The 26,488-nt window shown below is 45.3% G+C and overlaps 1 protein-coding gene across 1 annotated transcript in view; it reads left to right on the top strand.

The window, feature by feature from the left end:
• LOC140210902 (uncharacterized) overlaps nt 1–26,488 on the top strand; it is a 69,695-nt gene that overhangs the window by 3,710 nt on the left and 39,497 nt on the right. Inside the window, exons 2-4 of the mRNA XM_072280166.1 lie at nt 3,472–3,602; nt 13,139–13,295; nt 20,145–20,288. Of these exons, the coding sequence (XP_072136267.1) occupies nt 3,472–3,602; nt 13,139–13,295; nt 20,145–20,288 (432 nt within the window). The remainder of the gene's footprint in view (nt 1–3,471; nt 3,603–13,138; nt 13,296–20,144; nt 20,289–26,488) is intronic.

Genomic DNA, 26,488 nt, shown 5'->3' with positions numbered 1-26,488 from the left:
GGATGAATTGAAAGTGCAGATTGTTATTAATGATTATGATATAGTTGGGATCACAGAGACATGGCTCCAGAGTGACCAAGGATGGGAGCTCAACGTTCAGGGATATTCAATATTCAGGAGGAATAGACATGAAGGGAGGGGAGGTGGGGTGGCGTTGCTGGTTAAAGAAGAGACTAACGCAATAGAAAGGAAGGACATAAGCCGGGAAGATGTGGAATCGATATGGGTAGAGCTGCGTAACACTAAGGGGCAGAAGACGCTGGTGGGAGTTGTGTACAGGCCACCTAACAGTAGTAGTGAGGTCGGAGATGGTATTGAACAGGAAATTAGAAATGTGTGCAATAAAGGAACAGCAGTTATAATGGGTGACTTCAATCTACATGTAGATTGAGTGAACCAAATTGGTAAAGGTGCTGAGGAAGAGGATTTCTTGGAATGTATGCGGGATGGTTTTTTGAACCAACATGTCGAGGAACCAACTAGAGAGCAGGCTATTCTGGACTGGGTTTTGAGCAATGAGGAAGGGTTAATTAGCAATCTTGTCGTGAGAGGCCCTTTGGGTAAGAGTGACCATAATATGGCGGAATTCTTCATTAAGATGGAGAGTGACATAGTTAATTCAGAAACAAAGGTTCTGAACTTAAAGAGGGGTAACTTTGAAGGTATGAGACGTGAATTAGCTAAGATAGACTGGCAAATGACACTTAAAGGATTGACGGTGGATGTGCAATGGCAAGCATTTAAAGGTTGCATGGATGAACTACAACAATTGTTCATCCCAGTTTGGCAAAAGAATAAATCAAGGAAGGTAGTGCACCCGTGACTGACAAGAGAAATTAGGGATAGTATCAATTCCAAAGAAGCAGCATACAAATTAGCCAGAGAAAGTGGCTCACCTGAGGACTGGGAGAAATTCAGAGTTCAGCAGAGGAGGACAAAGGGTTTAATTAGGAAGGGGAAAAAAGATTATGAGAGAAAACTGGCAGGGAACATAAAAACTGACTGTAAAAGCTTTTATAGGTATGTGAAAAGGAAAAGACTGGTAAAGACAAATGTAGGTCCCCTACAGACAGAAACAGGTGAATTGATTATGGGGAGCAAGGACATAGGAGACCAATTGAATAATTACTTTGGTTCTGTCTTCACTAAGGAGGACATAAATAATCTTCCAGAAATAGTAGGGGACAGAGGGTCCAGTGAGATGGAGGAACTGAGCGAAATACTTGTTAGTAGGGAAGTGGTGTTAGGTAAATTGAAGGGATTGAAGGCAGATAAATCCCCAGGGCCAGATGGTCTGCATCCTAGAGTGCTTAAGGAAGTAGCCCAAGAAATAATGGATGCATTAGTGATAATTTTTCAAAACTCGTTAGATTCTGGACTAGTTCGTGAGGATTGGAGGGTGGCTAATGTAACCCCACTTTTTAAAAAAGGAGGGAGAGAGAAACCGGGGAATTATAGACCGGTTAGCCTAACGTCGGTGGTGGGGAAACTGCTGGAGTCAGTTATCAAAGATGCGATAACAGCACATGTGGAAAGCGGTGAAATCATCGGACAAAGTCAACATGGATTTGTGAAGGGAAAATCATGTCTGACGAGTCTCATTGAATTTTTTGAGGATGTAACTAGTAGAGTGGATAGGGGAGAACCAGTGGATGTGGTATATTTGGATTTTCAAAAGGCTTTTGACAAGGTCCCACACAGGAGATTAGTGTGCAAACTTAAAGCACATGGTATTGGGGGTAAGGTATTGATGTGGATGGAGAATTGGTTAGCAGACAGGAAGCAAAGAGTGGGAATAAACGGAACCTTTTCAGAATGGCAGGCGGTGACTAGTGGGGTACCGCAAGGCTCAGTGCTGGGACCCCAGTTGTTTACAATATATATTAATGACTTGGATGAGGGAATTAAATGCAGCATCTCCAAGTTTGCGGATGACACGAAGCTGGGTGGCAGTGTTAGCTGTGAAGAGGATGCAGGATGACTTCGATAGGTTAGGTGAGTGGGCAAATTCATGGCAGATGCAATTTAATGTGGATAAATGTGAAGTTATCCATATTGGTGGCAAAAACAGGAAAACAGATTATTATCTGAATGGTGGCCGATTAGGAAAAGGGGAGGTGCAACGAGACCTGGGTGTCATTATACACCAGTCATTGAAAGTGGGCATGCAGGTACAGCAGGCGGTGAAAAAGGCGAATAGTATGCTGGCATTTATAGCGAGAGGATTTGAGTACAGGAGCAGGGAGGTACTACTGGAGTTGTACAAGGCCTTGGTGAGACCACACCTGGAGTATTGTGTGCAGTTTTGGTCCCCTAATCTGAGGAAAGACATCCTTGCCATAGAGGGAGTACAAAGAAGGTTCACCAGATTGATTCCTGGGATGGCAGGACTTTCATATGAAGAAAGACTGGATGAACTGGGCTTGTACTCGTTGGAATTTAGAAGATTGAGGGGGGATCTGATTGAAACGTATAAAATCCTAAAGGGATTGGACAGGCTAGATGCAGGAAGATTGTTCCCGATGTTGGGGAAGTCAAGAACAAGGGGTCACAGTTTGAGGATAAAGGGGAAGCCTTTTAGGACCGAGATTAGGAAAAACTTCTTCACACAGAGAGTGGTGAACCTGTGGAATTCTCTGCCACACGTAACAGTTGAGGCCAGTTCATTGGCTATATTTAAGAGGGAGTTAGATATGGCCCTTGTGGCTACGGGGATCAGGGGGTATGGAGGGAAGGCTGGGGCGGGGTTCTGAGGTGGATGATCAGCCATGATCATAATAAATGGCGGTGCAGGCTCGAAGGGCCGAATGGCCTACTCCTGCACCTATTTTCTATGTTTCTATGTTTCTATGTATCAGAATCAGGTTTATCATCACTCACACATGTCATGAAATTAGATTTTTTTTGTGGCAGCAGTACAGTGCAATACATAAAATCACTACACTACTGTGCACCCTTGATATTTAGATGTGCTCCTAAGACTGTTGCAGAGTACTCTACCTCATTATGATCTTGCATTTTGTCATTTACCTGTGCTGCATTTTCTGGGCAGCTTTTACACTTTATTCTGTACTTTGATTATTTTACCCTGTTCTGCCTGATTGTACTGATCTGTGTGAACAGTAGGCAAGACAAGCTTTTCACTGATTCTTGGTATGTGCATGAAAATCGCAGGAGGTCAGCAGTTTCTGACATACTCAAACCACCCTGTCTGTCACCGGCAATCATTCCATGGTCAAAGTCACTTAGATCACAAATTCTTACCCCTCTATTCTGATGTTTGATCTGAACAATGACCGAACTTCTTGACCATGTCTGCATGTTTTTACTAATTGAGTTTCTGCCACATGGTTGGCTGATGAGATATTTTATATTAAGGAGCAGGAGCACCTCGTAAAATGGTCACTGAACGTATGCCACGTCATACTGGTATACCGTCTGCATGGATTGTTAATTCTTTTCCTCACACAGAAAATGAATTACTTTCTTGGGATGAACGAAATCTGTATGAAGGATTTGCTGGTCATGAACTTAAATCGCATGCTAAGGCAATACCCAGAAGATTACAACATCTTCCCAAAAAGCTGGCGTTTACCATCTGAGTAAGTTTAAAGACCACCTCGAAATGGAGTGGGGCTCTGTTCATGCGTGTGTGTGTTTCAAACTTTCAAAGTACATTTATTATCAAAGAATGTGTAAATTATACAACCCTGAGATCTCCTTGCTTGTCAGCAGTTGCAAAGGAAGAAATCCGAAAGAACCCAATTAAAACTAAAGGCCAACACCCGATGGGTGGAGAAAGGGAAAAAACACAAATCATGCAAATAGTAGAAGCAAGCAAAATCTGTATGGTCTCTCTGAACCATAAAGTGTGTGTGTGTGTGTGTGTATAAGTTATGAAAAGATTAAAGATTAGCCTTACTTGTCACATGTACAGTACATCGAAATATACAGTGATATGTGGTCTCAGGCACAGAACCGAGAGTGCATCGAACCGGCAAAGCCCGGGTCCCGAGAGCGAGGAACGACCTGAGATTTGGACGATTTAAGTGCCGGGCCAGATTGAAAAGGTCAGGAGGTGACGAACGGGCTGGTATTCAACTCGCTGCTCGGCAAGGTTTACTGAACAGTGCGCTGAACTGAGGCCGTGGCCTGCAACGAACAGGCTCCTGGACTGGCTGCAGTGACGACTGGCTTCGTGTCAGTGCACTCACTTCTGTCAACTTCAGTTCTGGAAGTTATTTGCTTACTTTTATTGTTGGCACGATTTAATTTTGTTTCTGCCCATTGGGTGTCTGGCAGTCTTCACTTTTTTAATGGGTTCTTTTATGTTTCATTGTTCTGTGGCTGCCTGTAAGGAGACGATTCACAAGATTGGATGTCGTATACCTACTTTGATAATAAATGTACTTTGAACTGCGTCAATGACACTTAGCACCACTTTTCCATCTTTATTACATCAAAGGTTAAAGTTCAAAGTAAATTTATTATCAAGGTACATATATGATATGACCTTGAAATTTGTTTTCTTGCAAGTACGATAGAATTTGTGAAAGACTATAAATAACAAAGACTGACAAACAACCAATGCGCAAAAGAAGACGGATTGTGCCAAGTTGCAGAGTTCTTGAAAAAGAGTCCACAGGGTTGTAGAATGAGTTGAGGGTGGAGGTGAGTGAAGGTATCCATGCTGATGGTTGAGGGGTAATTACTGTTCCTGAACCTGATGGTGTGGGACCCCAGTCTGCTTGGACCTCTTTGTCCAATGAGCAGAGAGCACGGATGTGGATGTTGGATGCTATTTTCTTGTGGCAGTTAAGTGTACTCAATGGTGGGGAGGATTTTGCCTGGTATGGACTTTCTATAAACTCTTCCATTAATGCACATTGGTCTGAAGTTGAGATACGTTTTAAAACAAATCTCAACATATCTCATCTTAGCAATCTTTGTTGAAAATACACCCAAGTTGCAAGGGTCCATTAAGTTAACATCTAATGGAAAGAGATATTAAATGACCATTACCAGTCTCTCCTCCCATGTACCCACCCTCACCCCCTCCCACTCTCCCTGTCACTTTCTCTGTTGCTTCCTCTTCCCACTCATACCCACTCTCTCCCAATACTCCCCCCACTCCCCTGCCACTCTGCTCTTGCACTCCCCTGCTCCCAATCCCCCATGCATGCCCTCCAACACACACCTCCCAATCCCTGCTTTCACTCCCCCCAACACCCCTCCCAGTCCCCCCTCTGAGTCCTCTCTCCCACTCCACCCTCCACTGCCGCCTCCCCTCCCCTCTCACATCTGTATCATACAGCTCTCCAGGGATGTGGATGCAGCATATAAGATATAGCTGACCAATCTCCCATCATTGCCCAAAGGCAAAAGTACCCCATGATTATTATAATGACTGCATCCCTCACCTGCTTAAAAAATTATGGTGTCAAAGGCAAGTGCTCATTCAATAGTCAACAAATTAGGAAAAGAGATGGCAAGGTGGGGCTTGTTAGGCAAAGAGATGATGTGGTGGGACTTGTTAGGAAAAGAGATGGTGTGGTGGGACTTTTTAGGCAAAGGAATTGAGCAATGAGGAAGGGTTAATTAGCAATCTTGTCATGAGAGGCCCCTTGGGTAAGAGTGACTATAATATGGTGGAATTCTTCATTAAGATGGAGAGTGACATAGTTAATTCAGAAACAAAGGTTCTGAACTTAAAGAGGGGTAACTTTGAAGGTATGAGACATGAATTAGCTAAGATAGACTGGCAAATGACACTTAAATGGTTGACGATGGATATGCAATGGCAAGCATTTAAAGATCGCATGGATGAACTACAACAATTGTTCATCCCAGTTTGGCAAAAGAATAAATCAAGGAAGGCAGTGCACCCGTGGCTGACAAGGGAAATTAGGGATAGTATCAATTCCAAAGAAGAAGCATACAAATTAGCCAGAAAAAGTGGCTCACCTGAGGACTGGGAGAAATTCAGAGTTCAGCAGAGGAGGACAAAGGACTTAATTAGGAAGGGGAAAAAGATTATGAGAGAAAACTGGCAGGGAACATAAAAACTGACTGTAAAAGCTTTTATAGATATGTGAAAAGAAAAAGATTGGTTAAGACAAATGTAGGTCCCCTACAGACAGAAACAGGTAAATTGATTTTGGGGAGCAAGGACATGGCAGGCCAACTGAATAATTACTTTGGTTCTGTCTTCACTAAGGGGGACATAAATAATCTTCCGGAAATAGTAGGGGACAGAGGATCCAGTGAGATGGAGGAACTGAGCAAAATATATGTTAGTAGGGAAGTGGTGTTAGGTAAATTGAAGGGATTGAAGGCAGATAAATCCCCAGGGCCAGATGGTCTGCATCCCAGAGTGCTTAAGGAAGTAGCCCAAGAAATAGTGGATGCATTAGTGATAATTTTTCAAAACTCTTTAGATTCTGGACTAGTTCCTAAGGATTGGAGGGTGGCTAATGTAACCCCACTTTTTAAAAAAGGAGGGAAAGAGATACTAGGGAATTATAGACCGGTTAGCCTAACATCGGTGGTGGGGAAACTGCTAGAGTCAGTTATCAAAGATGTGATAACAGCACATTTGGAAAGCGGTGAAATCATCGGACAAAGTCAGCATGGATTTTTGAAAGGAAGATCATGTCTGACCAATCTCATAGAATTTTTTGAGGATGTAACTAGTGGAGTGGATAGGGGAGAACCAGTGGATGTGGTATATTTGGATTTTCAAAAGGCTTTTGACAAGGTCCCACACAGGAGATTAGTGTGCAAACTTAAAGGACACGGTATTAGGGGTAAGGTATTGATGTGGATAGAGAATTGGTTGGCAGACAGGAAGCAAAGAGTGGGAATAAACGGGACCTTTTCAGAATGGCAGGCAGTGACTAGTGGGGTACTGCAAGGCTCAGTGCTGGGACCCCAATTGTTTACAATATATATTAATGACTTGGATGAGGGAATTAAATGCAGCATCTCCAAGTTTGCGGATGACACGAAGCTGGGCGGCAGTGTTAGCTGTGAGGAGGATGCAGGATGACTTCGATAGGTTAGGTGAGTGGGCAAATTCATGGCAGATGCAATTTAATGTGGATAAATGTGAAGTTATCCACATTGGTGGCAAAAACAGGAAAACAGATTATTATCTGAATGGTGGCCGATTAGGAAAAGGGGAGGTGCAACGAGACCTGGGTGTCATTATACACCAGTCATTGAAAGTGGGCATGCAGATACAGCAGGCGGTGAAAAAGGCGAATGGTATGCTGGCATTCATAGCAAGAGGATTCGAGTACAGGAGCAGGGAGGTAATACTGCAGTTGTACAAGGCTTTGGTGAGACCACACCTGGAGTATTGTGTGCAGTTTTGGTCCCCTAATCTGAGGAAAGACATCCTTGCCATAGAGGGAGTACAAAGAAGGTTCACCAGATTGATTCCTGGGATGGCAGGACTTTCATATGATGAAAGACTGGATGAACTAGACTTATACTCGTTGGAATTTAGAAGATTGCGGGGGGGTCTGATTGAAACGTATAAAATCCTAAAGGGATTAGACAGGCTAGATGCAGGAAGATTGTTCCCAATGTTGGGGGAAGTCCAGAACGAGGGGTCACAGTTTGAGGATAAAGGGGAAGCCTTTTAGGACCGAGATTGGGAAAAACTTCTTCACAGAGAGAGTGGTGAATCTGTGGAATTCTCTGCCACAGGAAACAGTTGAGGCCAGTTCATTGGCTATATTTAAGAGGGAGTTAGACATGGCCCTTGTGGCTAAAGGGATCGGGGGGTATGGAGGGAAGGCAGGTACAGGGTTCTGAGTTGGATGATCAACCATGATCATACTGAATGGCGGTGCAGGCTCGAAGGGCCGAATGGCCTACTCCTGCACCTATTTTCTATGTTTCTATGTTTCTATGGAATGGTGTGGTGGGACTTGTTAGGCAAAGGGAGGGGGTGGTGGGACTTATTAGGCAAAGAGATGGTGTGGTGGGACTTGTTAGGCAAAGGGATGGTGTGGTGGGACTTGTTAGGCAAAGGGATGGTGTGGTGGGACTTGTTAGGCAAAGGGATGGTGTGGTGGGACTTGTTAGGCAAAGAGATGGTGTGGTGGGACTTGTTAGGCAAAGGGATGGCGTGGTGAGACTTGTGGCCTCCAGTTAAATTGACAGCAACAAAAGAGAGTTAATTTAAAATAAGCCTCTGCAATCAGCAGCAAATATAATTCAGCCATGTCTCCTGACTAAAAGCAGTGAGTGAAGGAGAGCTGAACAAGGTACAGAGGGAATGGATCTTTGATGTAGAAAGGAAAGCTAGGGGTCCAAGTTCATAACTCCCTGCAAATGGCCATGCAGATAGGTGGGGTGGTCAAGAGGGTGTACAGAAGTCTTTGCCTTCTTGGTTGTACACTCAGTACCCGAGTAAAGACGACATTTCACAGCTGTATAAAGCTTCAGTCAGCCTCCATTTGGAGTGTTGTTGCAGTCTGGTCACCCTATTGCAGGAAGGATATGGAGGCTAAGACTGCAGGACCATAAGACACAGGTGCGGAATTAGGCCATTTGGCTCATTGAGTCCGCTCTGCATTCCATCATGGCTGATCTATTATCCCTCCCAAACCCACTCTCCAGCCTTCTCCTGAAAACCTTTGACACTCTGACTAATCAAGAACTTATCAGCCTCCACCAGTGGTTTGTCCTCCACAGTCATCTGTGGCAATGAATTCCACATGTTCACCACCTTCTGGCTAAAGAAATTCCTCCTCATCCCTGTTCTAAGGGGACGTCCTTATACTCTGAGGTCTTGAACTCTCCCACGATTCTCCTCTAGGGGAGAAAGTGGTCCAGGGACTGACTTAGACAGGCGTGGGGACACTTGATTGGATTTTGAGGACGGGTAACTAGACCATAGACAGGGGCTTGGCCTCCACAGCTGTCTGTGGCAACAAACTCCGCTGATTCACCACTCCAGCTGTAGCTCGGGAGTTACCAACCTGTTTTATGCTATTGACCCCTACCGTTAACCAAGGGATCCGTCGACCACTAGCTGAGAAATTCTTTCTCGTATCTGTTGAAAATGGACGTCTCTCTATTTTGAGGCTGTGCCCTTTGGTCTGAGACTCACTTTAGAGAGGATGCAGAGAAGGTTGGCCAGGATGCTCCCTGACCGAGAGAGTATAAATCTCTTTTGTCTCTACATTGAGGTTGGACAAGATTGGGATTTTTTTCTTGGGAGTGCAGGAGGCCGAGGGAAGTTTATAAACGTTGGACAAGATTAGATTATGAGGACACTCAGTCCACATTTATTGTCATTTAGAAATGGTTCAATGTTCCTCCAGTAGAATATCACAGAAACACAGGACAGACCAAGACTAAAAGGGACACAAACCACATAATTATAACATATAGTTACAACAGTGCAAAGGAATACCGTAATTTGATAAAGAGCAGACCATGGGCATGGTTAAAAAAAAAAGTCTCAAAGTCCCAATAGCCCCAACATCTCACGCAGACAGTAGAAGGGAGAGACTCTCCCTACCATGAGCCTCCAGCGTTGCAAACTTGCCAAAGCAGCATCCTGGAAGCACCCGACCACAGCCGACTCTGAGTCCGTCCGAAAACTTCGAGCCTCTGACCAGCCCTCCGACACCGAGCACCATCTCTGCCAAGCGCTTCGACCCCGCCCCGGCCGCCGAGCAACGCGCAAAGCCGAGGATTCGGGGCCTTCCCCTCCGGAGATTTCGGATCACACGGTAGCAGAGGCAGCGAAACAGGCATTTCAGAAGTTTCACCAGATGTTCCACCGTGCTCTCACGTCTGCCTCCATCAAATCAGAATTGTGCACGGCACCCTACTTGACAGATAACAGATATTCATCACCGGAGTGGCCGCTGTGCGCTGTGTCGCGCCGTCATCTTCTCCTCTGCAATTGAGTTATTTTATCTGGAGTGCAGGAGGATGAGGAAAGTTTATAAAGGTTGGACAAGTTTGGGTTATAGACAATAGACACTAGGTGCAGGAGTAGGCTATTCTGCCCTTCGAGCCAGCACTGCCATTCACTGTGATCATGGCTGATCATCCACAATCAGTACCCCGTTCCTGCCTTCTCCCCATATCCCTTGACTCCGCTATCATTAAGAGCTCTATCTAGCTCTTTCTTGAAAGCATCCAGAGAATTGGCCTCCACTGCCTTCTGAGGCAGAGCAGTCCACAGATCCACAACTCTCTGGGTGAAAAAGTTTTTCGTCAACTCCGTTCTAAATGGTCTACCCCTTATTCTCAAATTGTGACCCCTGGTTCTGGGCTCCCCCAACATCAGAAACATGTTTCCTGCCTCTAGCGTGTCCAATCCCTTAATAATCTTATATGTTTCAATGAGATCCCCTCTCATCCTTCTAAATGCCCAGTGGCTCCAATCTTTCAGCATATGACAGTCCCAGCATCCCAGGAATTAACCGCGTGAACCTCCGCTGCACTCCCTCAATAGCAAGGATGTACTTCCTCAAATTTGGAGACCAAAACTGTACACAATATTCCAGGTGTGGTTTCAGCAGGGCCCTGTACAACTGCAGAAGGACCTCTTTGCTCCTATACTCAACTCCCCTTGTTACGAAGGCCAACATGCCATTAGCTTTCTTCACTGCCTGCTGTACCTGCATGCTTACTTTCAGTGACTGATGAACAAGAACACCTAGATCTTGTTATACTTCCCCTTTTCCTAACTTGACACCATTCAAATAGTAATCTGCCTTCCACTTCTTGCCACCAAAGTGGATAACCTCACATTCATCCACATTAAACTGCATCTGCCCACACACCCAACCTGTCCAAGTCATCCTGCATTATCTCAACATCCTCCGCACATTTCACACTGCCACCCAGCTTTGTGTCATCTGCAAATTTGCTAATGTTAATTTTAATCCCTTCATCTAAATCATTAATGTATGTTGTAAATAACTGCGGTCCCAGCACCGAACCTTGCGGTACCCCACTAGTCACCACCTGCCATTCTGAAAGGGACCCATTTATCCCTACTCTTTGTTTCCTGTCTGCCAACCAATTTTCTATCCCTGTCAGTACCCTACCCCCAATACCATGTGCTCTAATTTTGCCCACTAATCTTCTATGTGGGACTTTATCAAAGGCTTTCTGTAAGTCCAGGTACACTACATCCACTGGCTCTCCCTTGTCCATTTTCATAGTTACATCCTCAAAAAATTCCAGAAGAATAGTCAAGCATGATTTCCCCTTCATAAATCCATGCTGACTTGGACCGATCCTGTTACTGCTATCCAAATGTGCCGCTATTTCATCCTTTATAATTGACTCCAGCATCTTCCCCAGCACTGATGTCAGGCTAACTGGTCTATAATTCCGTTTTCTCTCTCCCTCCTTTCTTAAAAAGTGGGATAACATTAGCTACCCTCCAGTCCTCAGGAACGGATCCTGAATCTATAGAACATTGGAAAATAATTACCAATGCATCCACGATTTCTAGAGGGTTGTTTTATCTGGGGTGCAGGATAGAAACATAAGCTTTCGGGGCTAAGGACTGGAGGCCTGTCTGAATGTATGAGTGGATGGGTGAGTGGCAGAGTGGGAAAGGAGCTTTACAGAGTCATAGAAAAGTACAGCACAGAAACAGGCTCTTTGGCCCATCTAGTCTATGCTGAACCATTTAAACAGCCTAGTCCCATTGGCTGCACCGGGACAATAGCTCTTCATACTTCCTACCATCAATGTACCTATGCAAACTTCTCTTAAACATTGAAATCGAGCTTGCAGGCACCACTTGTGCTGGCAGCTCGTTCCACACTCTCACCACCCTCTGGGTGAAGAGGCTTCCCTTCAGGTTCCCATTAAACTTTTCAGCTTTCACCTTTAACCTGTGACCTTTTGCTGCACTCCCTCCTAACCTCAGTAGAAAAAGCCAGCTTGCTTTTACCCTATCTCTACCCCTCATAATTTTGTGTACCTCTCATTCTTCCGCACTCCAAGGAATAAGTTCCTGACCTATTGAGCCGTTCCTTGTAACTCCTCCAATCCATCTCCCAGACCCGGCAGCATCCTTGTAAATTTTCTCTGTATTGTTTCAACCTTACCTACGACTTTCCTGTTCGTTTGTAGGCGACCGAAACTGCACAGAATACTCCAAATTTGCCGTGTTTTGTTGCTTGTGTTGCTCTGCTGAACATCATGGGCACGCTACGTTGTCACCGGAACGTGCTGCCCCCCAGCACACTTCGGTTGTGTTGTCTGTTAACACAAGTGGCATGTTTCACTGTCTGTTTCGGTGCACCTCCGATTAGTAAATGAACCTGATCTGATCTGAATTGTGGTCTGTAAAAAGATAAGGTTGTATAATCAACGCATAGAGTTGGCGTGATGTTTATCATCATCTTATGCCCCAAAGCCGGTTTGTTTAAAGATGATCTTAAAGGAGAGTTTAACCTGTCAAATCTCACCCATTTTTGCCAGAATGTGTGTCAATATTTGTCCCTGCTCATCCTTTGTTTTGCCAATGCAAATGACACATTTCACTGTATGTTTTGACGTACCTGTGACGTATCCATGAATCTGAACTTTTAACAGTGAAATCAGCAAATCTGGTTGGTGGAGGGTTTACAGAAACGTAAACCACAGTGGACAGTAGTGATGGCCGGAGTTGAGTAGTGTGGAAGAGAACAGGGGTGCAGCGGGCGTGCTGGAATCCGTGCTGGTCTGGGGTGGCTGGTTGCTCCTGTCGGTGCTGTCCTCTAGTGTCCACTCCTTGGAATACAAGCTTGATTGCTTGCAGCGGACCCAGCACGAGACAAGCTCATTTGCCCTCGCCTGCTGAACCGGGGCAAGTTGAGGAACTACTGCGTACTTATTCTTGGCTCCAGGCCAACATCCCAATCACCCCATCAAACTTCAGGCCTGTGCTATAATTTTTGGTAACTGTATGTCCTATCATAACTGTATGTACTATGTGTGTCTTTGTGTGCTTGTGCTTTGCAACTTTGGCCCCAGAGAAGTGCTGTTTCATTTGGCAGCATACGTGTGTACGGCCGGATGAGAATTAACCTTGAGCTCAGCCTTGAACTTAAAGACCTTATGACCTTCTTCTCTCAGTACTAATGAGTGCTTCTCGCTGCAGATATTTTGATTTTGCGGCCTACTATAAAGCCGGGAAACCCGAGACCTTCATCTGCAAGCCAAATCCTGACTATGACTGGCGCGGCATCTTTTTGACCCAGGACGTCAGAGATATGCAGTGCGGGGAGGACGTGATCTGCCAGGTCTACATTCCGAAGGTACTTTACTGCACTCTTGACTCTCTGCCTAGAACGTTAACTCTTTATCTGCATTCTGGTTTCCCTCTTACCCCTTCTCTTCTCCTCCTCCTTCCCTCTTTCCCACGGTCCACTGTCCCCTCCTATCAGATTCCTCCTTCTTCAGCACCTTGCCTCTTCCACCTATCACCTCCCAGCTTCTTACTTCATCCCCTATCCCCACCCACCTTTCTCCTCACCTGGTCTCACCAATCGAGCTTGTGGCAGGTTCCCCTTGCACCCCTTCTCTTCTCCTCCCCTCCCTCTGGAGCCCCTTCTTCCCTTTCTTCCGTAACCAACAGGAGTTGTTATCTTGTTATTTCATCTTCTCATTATTTATTGCTATTGATTTATATTTGCATTTCCACAGTTTGTTGTCTTCTGCACTCCAGTTGACCTTTCATTGATCCTGTTATAGTTACTCTTCGATAGATTTGCTGAAAATTAATCTCAGGGTTGTACATGGTGATGTACACGTACTTTGATAATAAAATTTACTTTGAACTTTGAACATAGACCACTCTCCTCTCTTATTATATTCCTCCTTCAGCCCTTTCCATTTTGCACCTAAATCCTTTTGGCCTCTGATCATCCACACCCACCTACCTTCCCCCCCCCACCTCACCTGGCTTCACCTAGCACCTGCCACGTTCTCCTCCCCCTCCCAACCCACCTTCTTATTCTGCCTTCTTGCCCCCTTTCTTTCCTGTCCTGGTGAAGAGCCTCAGATCAAAACATCACCTATTTATTCCTTTCCTTTGATGCTGCCTGACCTGCTGAGTTGCTCCAGCATTGTGTGTGTGTCTGAATTTCCAGCATCTGCTGAACCTCTTGTGTTTATGATTTACTGCACTCTTTCCTGCTGAGTATAAGCTGTCATAGAGGTGGATCCTAAAATAGACTTTGCTTTATTCGTTATGTTCTGCGTCATATGACGTGGACGATAGTCATAGTCATACTTTATTGATCCCGGGGGAAATGGTTTTCGTTACAGTTGCACCATAAATAATTAAATAGTAATATCTAAATTATGCTAGTAATTAAGTCCAGGACCAACCTATTGGCTCAGGGTGTCTGACCCTCCAAGGGAGGAGTTGTAAAGTTTGATGGCCACAGGCAGGAATAACTTCCTATGATGCTCTGTGTTGCATCTCGGAGGAATGAGTCTCCGGCTGAATGTACTCCTGTGCCCAACCAGTACAGTATGTAGTGGATCGGAGACATTGTCCAAGATGGCATGCAACTTGGACTGCATCCTCTTTTCAGACACCACCGTCAGAGAGTCCAGTTCCACCCCAACAACATCACTGGCATTATGAATGAGTTTGTTGATTCTGTTGGTGTCTGCTACCCTCAGCCTGCTGCCCCAGCACACAACAGCAAGCATGATAACACTGGCCACCGCAGACTCGTAGAACATCCTCAGCATCGTCCGGCAGATGTTAAAGGACCTCAGTCTCCTCAGGAAATAGAGATGGCTCTGACCCTTCTTGTAGACAGCCTCAGTGTTCTTTGACCAGTCCAGTTTATTGTCAATTCGTATCCCCAGGTATTTGTAATCCTCCACCATGTCCACACTGACCCCCTGGATGGAAACTGGGGTCACCGGTACCTTAACTCTCCTCAGGTCTACCACCAGCTCCTTAGTCTTTTTCACATTAAGCTGCAGATAATTCTGCTCACACCATGTGACAATGTTTCCTACTGTAGCCCTGTACTCAGCCTCATCTTCCTTGCTGATGTATCCAACTATGGAAGAGTCATCAGAAAACTTCTGAAGATGACAAGACTCTGTGCAGTAGTTGAAGTCCAAGGTGTAAATGGTGAAAAGAAAGGGAGACAATATGGTCCCCTGTGGAGCCCCAGTGCTGCTGATCACTCTGTCAGACACACAGTGTTGCAAGCAAAGTACTATGGTCTGCCAGTCAGGTAATCAAGAATCCATGACACCAGGAAAGCATCCACCTGCATCGCTGTCAGCTTCTCCCCCAGCAGAGCAGGGCGGATGGTGTTGAACGCACTGGAGAAGTCAAAAAACATGACCCTCACAGTGCTCGCTGGCTTGTCCAGGTGGGCGTAGACACGGTTCAGCAGGAAGACGATGACATCCTCAACTCCTAGTCGGGGCTGGTAGGTGAACTGGAGGGGATCTAAGTGTGGCCTGACCATAGGCCGGAGCAGCTCCAGAACAAGTCTCTCTAGGGTCTTCATGATGTGGGAGGTCAATGCTACCGGTCTGTAGTCATTAAGGCCGCTGGGGCGCGGCGTCTTCGGCACAGGGATGAGGCAGGATGTCTTCCACAGTACAGGAACCCTCCGGAGCCTCAGGCTCAGGTTGAAGACATGGTGAAGTATTCCACATAGCTGAGGGGCACAGGCTTTGAGCACCCTGGTACTGACACCATCCCGTCCTGCAGCCTTGCTTGGGTTGAGATGTTTCAGCTGTCTTCTCACCTGTTCAGCTGTGAAGCCCACCGTGGTGGTTTTGTGTGGGGAAGGGGTATCGTCATGAGAGCAGCGTGGGGGGCTGTGAGGAGGGGTAGGAGGGGAGAGTGGAATATGTGTTGGTTGGGGGCAGACAACAAATGACTCACGGGGGGGATGGGCAGGGGCCACAATGTCAAATCTGTTAAAGAACTGGTTAAGTTCGTTGGCCGTGTCCACACTGCCTTCAGCTCCTCTGTTGCTAGTTTGCCGGAACCCAGTGATGGTCCTCATCCCACTCCAGACCTCTCTCATGTTGTTCTACTGGAGTTTCCACTCAAGCTTCCTCCTACACCTGTCTTTAGCCTCCCTGATCCTGGCTTTCAGGTCCCTCTGTATTGCCCTCAGCTCCTCCCTATTTCCATCTCTAAACACCCTCTTTTTAGCGATCAGGATGTCCTTTATGTCCTTTGTCACCCATGGCTTGTTATTTGAATAACAAAGGACAGTTCTTGTCGGAACATTCCATGACTATGATTGTTCTTGGCCAATTTTTCCACAGAAGTGGTTTGCCATCGCCCTGTTCTGGGTAGGGGTGGGTGACCCCCAGCCATTATCAATACTATTCGGAGATTGTCTGCCTGGCACCAGTGATCGTATAACCAGGACTTGTGAACTGCACCGGCTGCTCATACAACCATCCACCCCCTGCTTCCACGGCTTCACGTGACCCTGATCCAGGAGCTAAGCAGGTGATACACCTTGCCCAAGGGTGACCTGCAGACCTTACATCTACTTTGGTGGAGACCTATCCCACCCTGTTCCTCAACCAAGATAATGGAAATTTTATTACTGCTCTGGTGGTAATTTTGTGTTTGGACTGGGTATCCACAGCATTCTGTCACTGTGAATGATAGGCTGGTGGGAATGGTGGAAACTTGGGTAAGAAGGAAATCGGGGGATTTGAAGATGTGTGGGTTGAGTGGGATAGTGGGGGGCATAATTCACGAATGGAATAAGGACTTGAGGGATAGGCTGGGCAGGAATTTCCATTAGCAAATCCCTTTTGTGATTGTCGAGCCAACTTCACATGCTAAAGTGATTACGCATTGGAAAACCATAGAAACCATAGAAAACTACAGCACAGAAACAAGCCTTTTGGCCCTTCTTGGCTGTGCCGAACCATTTTCTGCCTAGTCCCACTGACCTGCACATGGACCATATCCCTCCATACACCTCCCATCCATGTATCTGTCCAATTTATTCTTAAATGTTAAAAAAGAACCTGCATTTACCACCTCATCTGGCAGCTCATTCCATACTCCCACCACTCTCTGTGTGAAGAAGCCCCCACTAATGTTCCCTTTAAACTTTTCCCCCCTCACCCTTAACCCATGTCCTCTGGTTTCTTTCTCCCCTTGCCTCAGTGGAAAAAGCCTGCTTGCATTCACTCTATCTATACCCATCATAATTTTATATACCCCTATCAAGTCTCCCCTCATTCTTCTACGCTTCAGGGAATAAAGTCCTAACCTATTCAACCTTTCTCTGTAACTGAGTTTCTCAAGTCCTGGCAACATCCTTGTAAACCTTCTCTGCACTCTTTCAACCTTATTTATATCCTTCCTGTAATTTGGTGACCAAAACTGAAAACAATTCTCCAGATTCGGCCTCACCAATGCCTTATACAACCTCATCATAACATTCCAGCTCTTATACTCAATACTTTGATTAATAAAGGCCAATGTACCAAAAGCTCTCTTTACGACCCTATCGACCTGTGATGCCACTTTTAGGGAATTTTGTATCTGTATTCCCAGATCCCTCTGTTCTACTGCATTCCTCAGTGCCTTACCATTAACCCTGTATGTTCTACATTGGTTTGTCCTTCCAACGTGCAATACCTCACACTTGTCTGTCTTAAACTCTATCTGCCATTTTTCAGCCCATTTTTCCAGCTGGTCCAAGACCCTCTGCAGGCTCTGAAAACCTTTCTCACTGTCTACTACACCTCCAATCTTTGTATCATCAGCAAATTTGCTGATCCAATTTACCACATTATCATTCAGATCACTGATATAGATGACAAATAACAATGGACCCGGCACTGATCCCTGTGGCACACCACTAGTCACAGGCCTCCACTCGGAGAAGCAATTCTCTACTACCACTCTTTGGCTTCTTCCACTGAGCCAATGTCTCATCCAATTTTCCACCTCTCCATGTATACCTAGCGACTGAATTTTCCTAACTAACCTCCCATGCGGGATCTTGTCAAAGGCCTTACTGAAGTCCATGTAGACAATATCCACTGCCTTCCCTTCATCCACTCTCCTGGTAACCTCCTCGAAAAACTCCAGTAGATTGGTTAAACATGACCTACCACGCACAAAGCCATGTTGACTCTCCCTAATAAGTCCCTGACTATCCAAATGCTTGTAGATTCTGTCTCTTAGTACTCCCTCCAATAACTTACCTACTACCGACATTAAACTTACCGGCCTATAATTTCCCGGATTACTTTTCAACCCTTTCTTAAACAACGGAACAACATGAGCCACTCTCCAATCCTCCGGCACCTCACCCGTAGAGAGCGACATTATAAATATTTCTGCCAGGGCCCCCGCAATTTCAACATTAGTCTCTTTCAAGGTCCGAGGGAACACCCTGTCAGGTCCCGGGGATTTATCCACTTTAATTTTCCTCAAGACAGCAAGCATCTCCTCCCTTTCAATCTGTACAGTTTCCATGATCTCAGTACTTGATTCCCTTAATTCCATAGACTTTATGCCAGTTTCCTTAGTAAATACAGACGCAAAAAACCTATTTAAGATCTCCCCCATTGCCTTTGGCTCCGCACATAGCCGACCACTCTGATCTTCAAGAGGACGAATTTTATCCCTTACAATCCTTTTGCTCTTAATATACCTGTAAAAGCTCTTTGGATTATCCTTCACTTTGACTGCCAAGGCAACCTCATGTCTTCTTTTAGCCCTCCTGATTACTTTCTTAAGTATTTTCTTGCACTTCTTATACTCCTCAAGCACCTGATTTACTCCCTGTTTCCTATACATTTCATACAACTCCCTCTTCTTCTTTATCAGAGTTGCAATATCCCTTGAGAACCAAGGTTCCTTAGTCCTATTCACTTTGCCTTTAATCCTGACAGGAACATACAAATTCTGCACTCTCAAAATTTCTCCTTTGAAGGCTTCCCACCTACCAATCACATCTTTACCAGAGAACAACCTGTCCCAATCCATGCTTTTTTAGATCCCTTCTCATTTCTTCAAATTTGGCTTTCTTCCAGTTCAAAACCTCAACCCTAGGACCAGATCTATCCTTGTCCATGATCAAATTGAAGCTAATGGTGTTATGATCACTGGAACCAAAGTGCTCCCCTACACAGACTTCTGTCACTTGTCCTAACTCGTTTCCTAACAGGAGGTCCAATATTGCATCCCCTCTAGTTGGTCCCTCTATATATTGATTTAGAAAACTTTCCTGAACACATTTTAAACCATCTAAACCCCTAACAGTATGGGTGTCCCAATCAATAAATGGAACATTAAAATCCCCTACCACCACAACTTTATGTTTCCTGCAGTTGCCTGCTATCTCTCTGCAGATTTGCTCTTCCAAGTCTCGTTGACTATTTGCTGGTCTGAGTGGGATTGATCAGAGAGAATTTTGAGGGTTTCTGCATCGAGGGCTGGAGTAGGGGTAAGTCCGAAGGAAAGAACCAGATGCAGATAAACACAAGAGTTTCTGCAGGTGCTGAAAATCCAGAGTAACATATCCAAAATGCTGGGGGAAGTTAGCAGGTCAGGCAGCATCTATGCAGAGGAAAAAAAGAGTCGATGTTTCAGCCTAAGACCCTTCATCTGGAATGCAGACACACATTTCAAAAATTAGTTACCGATGCGGATGGCGACCGGGGGTTCAGCACCAGATGCCTGCGTTCTGATCACTGATGGGATCCCTCTGCCTCCAGGGAAGGAGCCTGTGGCAGCCTGTCGCTGTGTGGCGGCTCAGGTGGCCAGAGGGTCGGCCTCTACAGTGTCTCTTTCTCTCTTGACAATGGATTTTATATTCTGGGTTTTTCCCCATTCTTTCCTGTTTTTTATTTGAGTAGGCAGAGGGTGGGGGGATTTGGGAGTTGATGTTCTGTGTTTTGTGCAGGGGAAGGGGGATTTGGGGGGGGGTTGATGATTGTGTTGCTGTTCTTTTTTCTACGGGGGGGTGCACGGGTTTGATGTTTCTCTTTCAACGACCTCCATGTTTTTTCCTTTGTTCCGTGGCTATCTGGAGAAGATGAATCTCAGAGTTGTGCACTGCATAAATACTTTGATAATAAGTGAAACCTTTGAACCTCACAGTGTGTTAACTCTTCCTCTACTTGTGCAGCCCTTCACTTTGGATGGTTTCAAGTTTAACCTCAGGCTCTACGTCTTGGTTACTTCCTGTGACCCTCTGCGGATATACCTCTACAATGAGGGCCTGGTCTGCTTTGCCACTAAAAAGTATTCCGAACCGACCGAAAAGAATTTAGTAAGTGACACATTGACTTATCTTTAAGACATACAGTTAATTCTCTGAAAGTACGATCCTACTTTTATAAGAGGTTAATTCTTGCCTAATTCACTGTTGTATGGAAGTAATCGACTCGGGTGGGATCTTGCTGTTACGTTCCCAACCCCAGCCAAAAGCTGACTACTCTGTCTGGGGGGGCGGGGAGTGGGAGGTTGGTGTGGTTACAGAAGCATCTCCTAACGAGTCTAGTTCGTAAAGTTTACAAGACAAGGTCAGGAAAAGCCCTCCCCACCATTGAGCACGTCTACAATGAGCGCCGCCATAAGAAAGCAGCAACTATCATCAGGGATACCCACCATCCAGACCATGCTCTCTTCTCATCAGGAAGAAGGCACAAGAGCCGTAAATCTGTCACCGTAAGTTTCAGGAACAGTAATCACCCTACAACCATCAGGCTCCTGAACCAGTGTGGATAACTTCACTCAGTTCAACACTGAACTGGTTCCACAACCTATGGACTAATTTCCAAGGGCTCTACAACTCATGTCCTCAATGCTTCTGTCTGTCTTTATGTATTTGTGCAGTTTGCCTTCTTTTGTACGTCGGTTATTTGGCTGTGTCGGTGTGTTGTTTTTCATCAGTTCTATTGTATGAGACCATATGAGATAGGAGCAGAATGGGCCATTCAGCTCATCGAGTCTGTCACCATTTCATCATGGCTGATCCACTTTCCCTCTCAACCCCAATCTCCTGCCTTCTCCCGGTAACCTTTCACACCCTGAGTAATGAACAATCTGTCACCTCTGCCTTCAGTATACCCAATGACCTGGCCTCCACAGCCCTCCATGTGCACAATTAATTCCACAGATTCACAACCCTCTGGATAAAGAAATTCTCTTCATCTCCATTCTAAATGAACGTCCTTCTATTCTAAGACTGTGCCCTCTGGTGCTGGAGTCCCCCACCATAGGAAACATCCTTTTCACATCCAATCTGCCTACGCCTTTCAACATTCAATAGGTTTCAATGAGATTGCCTCTCAGTCTTCTAAGTTCTCATGCGTACAGGCCCAGAACCATCAAGCGCTCCTCCTGTAGTCATTCTGGTGAACGGCCTCTGAACCCTCTCCAATGTCCGCTCATCCTTTCTTAGATAAGGGCTGACGATATTCCAAGTGAGGCCTCACCACTCAACATTAACTCCTTGTTTTGATATTCTAGTCCTCTCGAGATGAATGCTAACATTGCATTTGCCATCATCACCACAGACTCAACCTGCAAATTAACCTTTAGGGAATCCTGCATGAAGGCTCTCTCATCCCTTGCACCTCAGATTTTTGGATTTTCCGCCTGCTTAGAAAATAGTCTACCCTTTTGTTCCTTCTGCCAAAGTGTATGACCATAAACTTCCCAACACCATAACTGTTATACTCTGCTCTGTGTCTGCCACTTTGCGTATTCTCCTTATCTGTCCAAGTCCTTCTGCAGGCTCCCTGCTTCCTCAACACTACCTGCCCCTCCACCTCTCTTCAAATCATCCGCCAGTCGGCCACAAAACCAACAATTCTGTCTTCATAGACAATACAGAAAGAAGCAGCTACTCCCCGCCCCCAACACTGATTCCTGTGGGACGCCAGTGGGTGCTGTGAACGCCTGCACGAAAATGAATCTCAGGCTAGTATATGGTGATATAGTCGTACTTCGATAATCAATTTACTTTGAAATTTGAACTTTGAAGATTTTATAAGATAAGTTTGTTACATGTACATCGAAACATCAAAACTGGGCTGAGAAGTGGCAGATGGAGTTCAACCCAGGTAAGTGTGAAGTGGTTCATTTTGGTAGGTCAGATATGATGGCAGAATATAGCTAATGGTAAGACTCTTGGCAGTGTGGAGGATCAGAGGGATCTTGGGGTCCAAAGCCATAGGACGCTCAAAGCAGCTGCGCAGGTTGACTCTGTGGTTAAGAAGGCATACGGTGTATTGGCCTTCATCAATCCTGGAATTGAATTTAGGAGCTGAGAGGTAATGTTGCAGTTATATAAGACCCTGGTCAGACCCCACTTGGAGTACTGTGCTCAGTTCCGGTCACCTCACTACAGGAAAGATGTGGAAGCCATAGAAAGGGTGCAGAGGAGATTTATAAGGATGTTGCCTGGATTGAGGAGCATGCCTGATGAAAACAGGTTGAGTGAACTCGTCCTTTTCTCCTTGGAGCAACGGAAGATGAGAGGTGACCTGATAGAGGTGTATAAGATGATGATCATGTGGATAGTCAGAGGCTTTTTCCCAGGGCTGAAATGGTTGCCACAAGAGGACACAGGTTTAAAGTGCTGGGGAGTAGGTACAGAGGAGATGTCAGGGGTAAGTTTTTTACTCAAAGTGGTGAGTCCGTGGAATGGGCTGCCAGAAACAGTGGTGGAGGCGGATAGGATAGGGTCTTTTAAGAGACTTTTGGATAGGTACGTGGAGCTTAGAAAAATAGAGGGCTATGGGGAAGTCTAGTAATTTCTAAAGTAGGGACATGTTCAGCACAACTTTGTGGGCCGAGGAGCCTGTGTTGTGCCATAGGTTTCCTATATTTCTATCCATGTGGCAATCTAAGAGTTTCTTAAATGCCTCTCATGTATCTGCCTCTACCAGTGCCACTGGCAGTGCATTCCACGCACCCATCGCTCTCCGTGTTAAAAGATTACCTCTGACCTCCCCCTCCCCCATACTTTCCTCCGATCCCCTCGTGCTTTAGCATTCCCCTGGCTATCCACTCCGTCTATGCCTCTGATCAGTTTCTACACCTCTATCGAGTCATCTCTCATCCTCCTTCACTCCAGGGAGAAAAGCCATAGCTTTCTCAACCTATCTCAACTCTGTGGTTAAGAAGGCATACGGTGCATTGGCCTTCACCAATCGTGGGATTGAGTTTAAGAGCCGAGAGGTAATGTTACAGCTATATTGGACCGTGGTCAGACCCCACTTGGAGTACTGTGCTCAATTCTGGTCGCCTCAGTACAGGAAGGACGTCGAAACGATGGAAAGGGTGCAGAGGAGATCTACAAGGATGTTGGGGAGCATGCCTTATCAGAATAGGTGAACTCGGCCTTTTCTTCTTGGAGTGACGGAGGATGAGAGGTGACCTTATAGAGGTGTTTAAGATGATGAGTGGCATTGATTGTGTGGACAGTCAGAGGCTTTTTCCCAGGGCTGAAATGGCTAGCACGAGAGGGCATAGCTTTAATGTGCTTGGAAGTAGGTACAGAGGAGATGTCAGGGGTAATTTATTTACTCAGAGACTGGTGAGTGAGTGGACTGGGCTGTCAACGGTGGTGGTGGAGGCGGAAATGACAGGGGTCCCCACCTTTTTTGCACCGCGGACCTGTTTAAGATTGGCAATATTCTTGCGGACCGGCCAACGGTGGGGGGGGGGGGGGGGGAGTGGGGGTGGCGTGTTCAAGTTCGACAGTGTGTGACAGGAAATGAGGAAAGGTGCAGCTGACTCATATCGTTTCATATCGCCAAATCATATCGTTTCCTCGCGGCCCAGTAGCACATGCTTTGCGGCCTGGTACCTTTCCGCGGCCCGGTGGTTGGGGACCACTCTTTTAAGAGACTCCTGGATGGATACATGGAGCTTGGAAAAATAGAGGGCTATGGATAAGCCTAGGTAATTCTAAGGTAAGGACAAGTTTGGCACAGCTTTGTGGGCCGAAGGCCTGTGTTGTGCTGTAGGTTTTCTGTGTTTCTATCCTCATAATCCAATCCAGGCAGCATCCTGGTAATCCTCTTAAATATTGAGGAAAATTGATGATTCCATCGTAAGACAGATTGAAAATGGGAAGTTGTGTGATATAACACTCAAGGATATATCTAGCCAGGGTTATTGGCCCTGCATCTTGTCTGGAGTTAATCTGCCTTGATTTCAAGAAAAAGCGATAGAATCATAGAAAAGTACAACACAGAAACAGGCTTTTTGGCTCGTCTAGTTGGTGCCAAACCATTTAATCTGCCAAATCCCATCAACCTGCACCCAGACCATAGCTCTCCATACCCCTCCCATCCAAACTTCTCTTAAATCTTGATATCAAAATCATATTCACATGAGGTTACGCATTGTATCGGAGGGATAGGAAGGTAGGCAGAGGGGGTGGTGTAGCTCTGCTGGTAAAGAATAGCATCAAATCAGCAGAAGGATGTGGCATAGAATCAGAAAATGTTGAATCCTTGTGAGTTCAGATAAGAAACTGCAAGGGTAATGGCAGTTATAAACAGGCCTCCCAACAGTAGCTGAGACATGGAGCACAGATTACAACAGGAAATGGAAAAAGGTGTTTCAAAAGGGTAACGTTATGGTAGCCATGGGAGATTTTATCATGCAGCTCAATTGGGAAAATTAGGTTGGTAATGGATTTCAAGAGAGTGAGTTTGTTGAATGCCTAAGAGATGGCTTTTTAGAGCAATTTGTCATTGAGCCTGCTAGGGGATCACCTACACTGGATTGGGTGTTATATAATGAACTGGAGGCGATTAGGAAGCTTAAGGTAAAGGAACCCTTAGGAGTCAGTGAAGACAATATGATTCAGATAGGGAGAAAGTAGAGTCTGATGTAGCGATATTTCAGTGGAGAAAAGGAAATTTGAAAGGAAAGTAAAGGTATGAGAGAGGAGTTGGCCAAAGTAAGTTGGGAGGAGATGCTGGCAGGGAAGACGGCAGAGCAGCAATGGCACAAGTTTCTGGGAAAATATGGGGAAGGTGCAGGATGAATGTATTCCAAAAACAAAGAAATACTTGAATGGCAAAATGCTACAACCGTAGCTGAGAAGGGAAGTCAAAACTAATGTAAAAGCAAAAGAGAGGGTATACAACAGAGCAAAAATTAGTGGGAAGATAGAAGGTTGGGAAGCTTTTAAAACCCTAGAGAGAGCAACTAAAAGAATCATTAGGAGGGAAAAGATGAAATATGAAAGCAAGCTAGCAAATAATATCAAAGTTGATAGAAAAAGCATTTTCAAGTATATAAAAAATAAAGGAGAAATGAGAGTGGATATAGGACCGCTAGAAACTGAGGGCAGAGAAATAATAACGGGAGACAAGAGGTGGCAAATGAACTAAATGAGTACTTTGCACCAGTCCTCACTGTGGAAGACACTAGCAGTGTGCCAGATTTGAAGAGTGTGAGGGAAGAGAAGTGAGTGCAGTTTCTATTACAAGGTTGAAGGTGCTCAAAAAGCTGAAAGACCAAAAGGTACTTTTTTCACCTGGACCAGACGAACTGCAAACTGGGGTTTTGAAAGAGGTAGTGGTAGAGAGTGTTGAGGCATTTGTAATGATCTTTCAAAAGTCATTGGACTCTGGCATGAAAATTCCAAATGTCACTTCACTCTTTAAGAAAGGAGGGAGGCAGCAGAAAGGAAATTATAGACCGGTCAGCCTGACCTCAGTGGTTGGGAAGATGTGGGAGTTGATTGTTAAGGGTGAGGCTATAGAGTACTTGGTGACACAGGACAAGATAGGACAAAGTCAACACGGTTTTCTTAAGGGAAAATACTGTCTGACGAACCTGTTGGAATTCTTTGAGGAGATTACAAGTAGGATAGATAAAGGGGACGCAGTGGAGGTTGTATATTTGGGCTTTCAGAAGGTGCCACACATGAGGCTGCTTACCAAGTTAAGAGCCCATGGTATTACTGGGAAGTTATTAACATGGTTAGAGCATTGGCTAATTAGTCGGAGGCAGCGAGTGGGAATAAAAGGATCCCTTTCTGGATGGCTGCCAGTGAGTAGTGGTGTTCCACAGGGGTCGGTGTTGGACCACTTCTTTTTATGCTGTATATAAATGACTTAGATGGTGAAATAGATGGCAAGTTTGCAGATGATACGGAGATTGGTGGAAGGGCAGGTAGTGTGGAAGAAGCAGGTAGGATGCAGAAGGACAGATAGATTAGGAGAATGGGCAAGAAAGTGGCAAATGAAATATAATGTTGGAAAATGCATAGTTATGCATTTTGGTAGCAGAGATAAATGTTCAGATTATTTTCTAAATGTGAAGAAAAATTCAAAAATTTGTGATGCAAAGGGACTTGGGAGTCCTTGTACAGAACACCCTAAAGGGTAACTTGCAGGTTGAGTCAGTGGTGAGGAAGGCAAATGCAATGTTAGCATTCATTTCAAGATGTCTAGAATACAAGAGCAGGGACATGATGCTGAGGCTTTATAAGGCACT

This window comes from Mobula birostris, chromosome 16, assembly GCF_030028105.1.
Source record: "Mobula birostris isolate sMobBir1 chromosome 16, sMobBir1.hap1, whole genome shotgun sequence".
NCBI classification, from domain to species: domain Eukaryota; kingdom Metazoa; phylum Chordata; class Chondrichthyes; order Myliobatiformes; family Myliobatidae; genus Mobula; species Mobula birostris.
The sequence above is the reverse complement of the archived record's forward strand: the minus strand, read 5'-3'. Positions and strand labels throughout refer to the sequence as shown.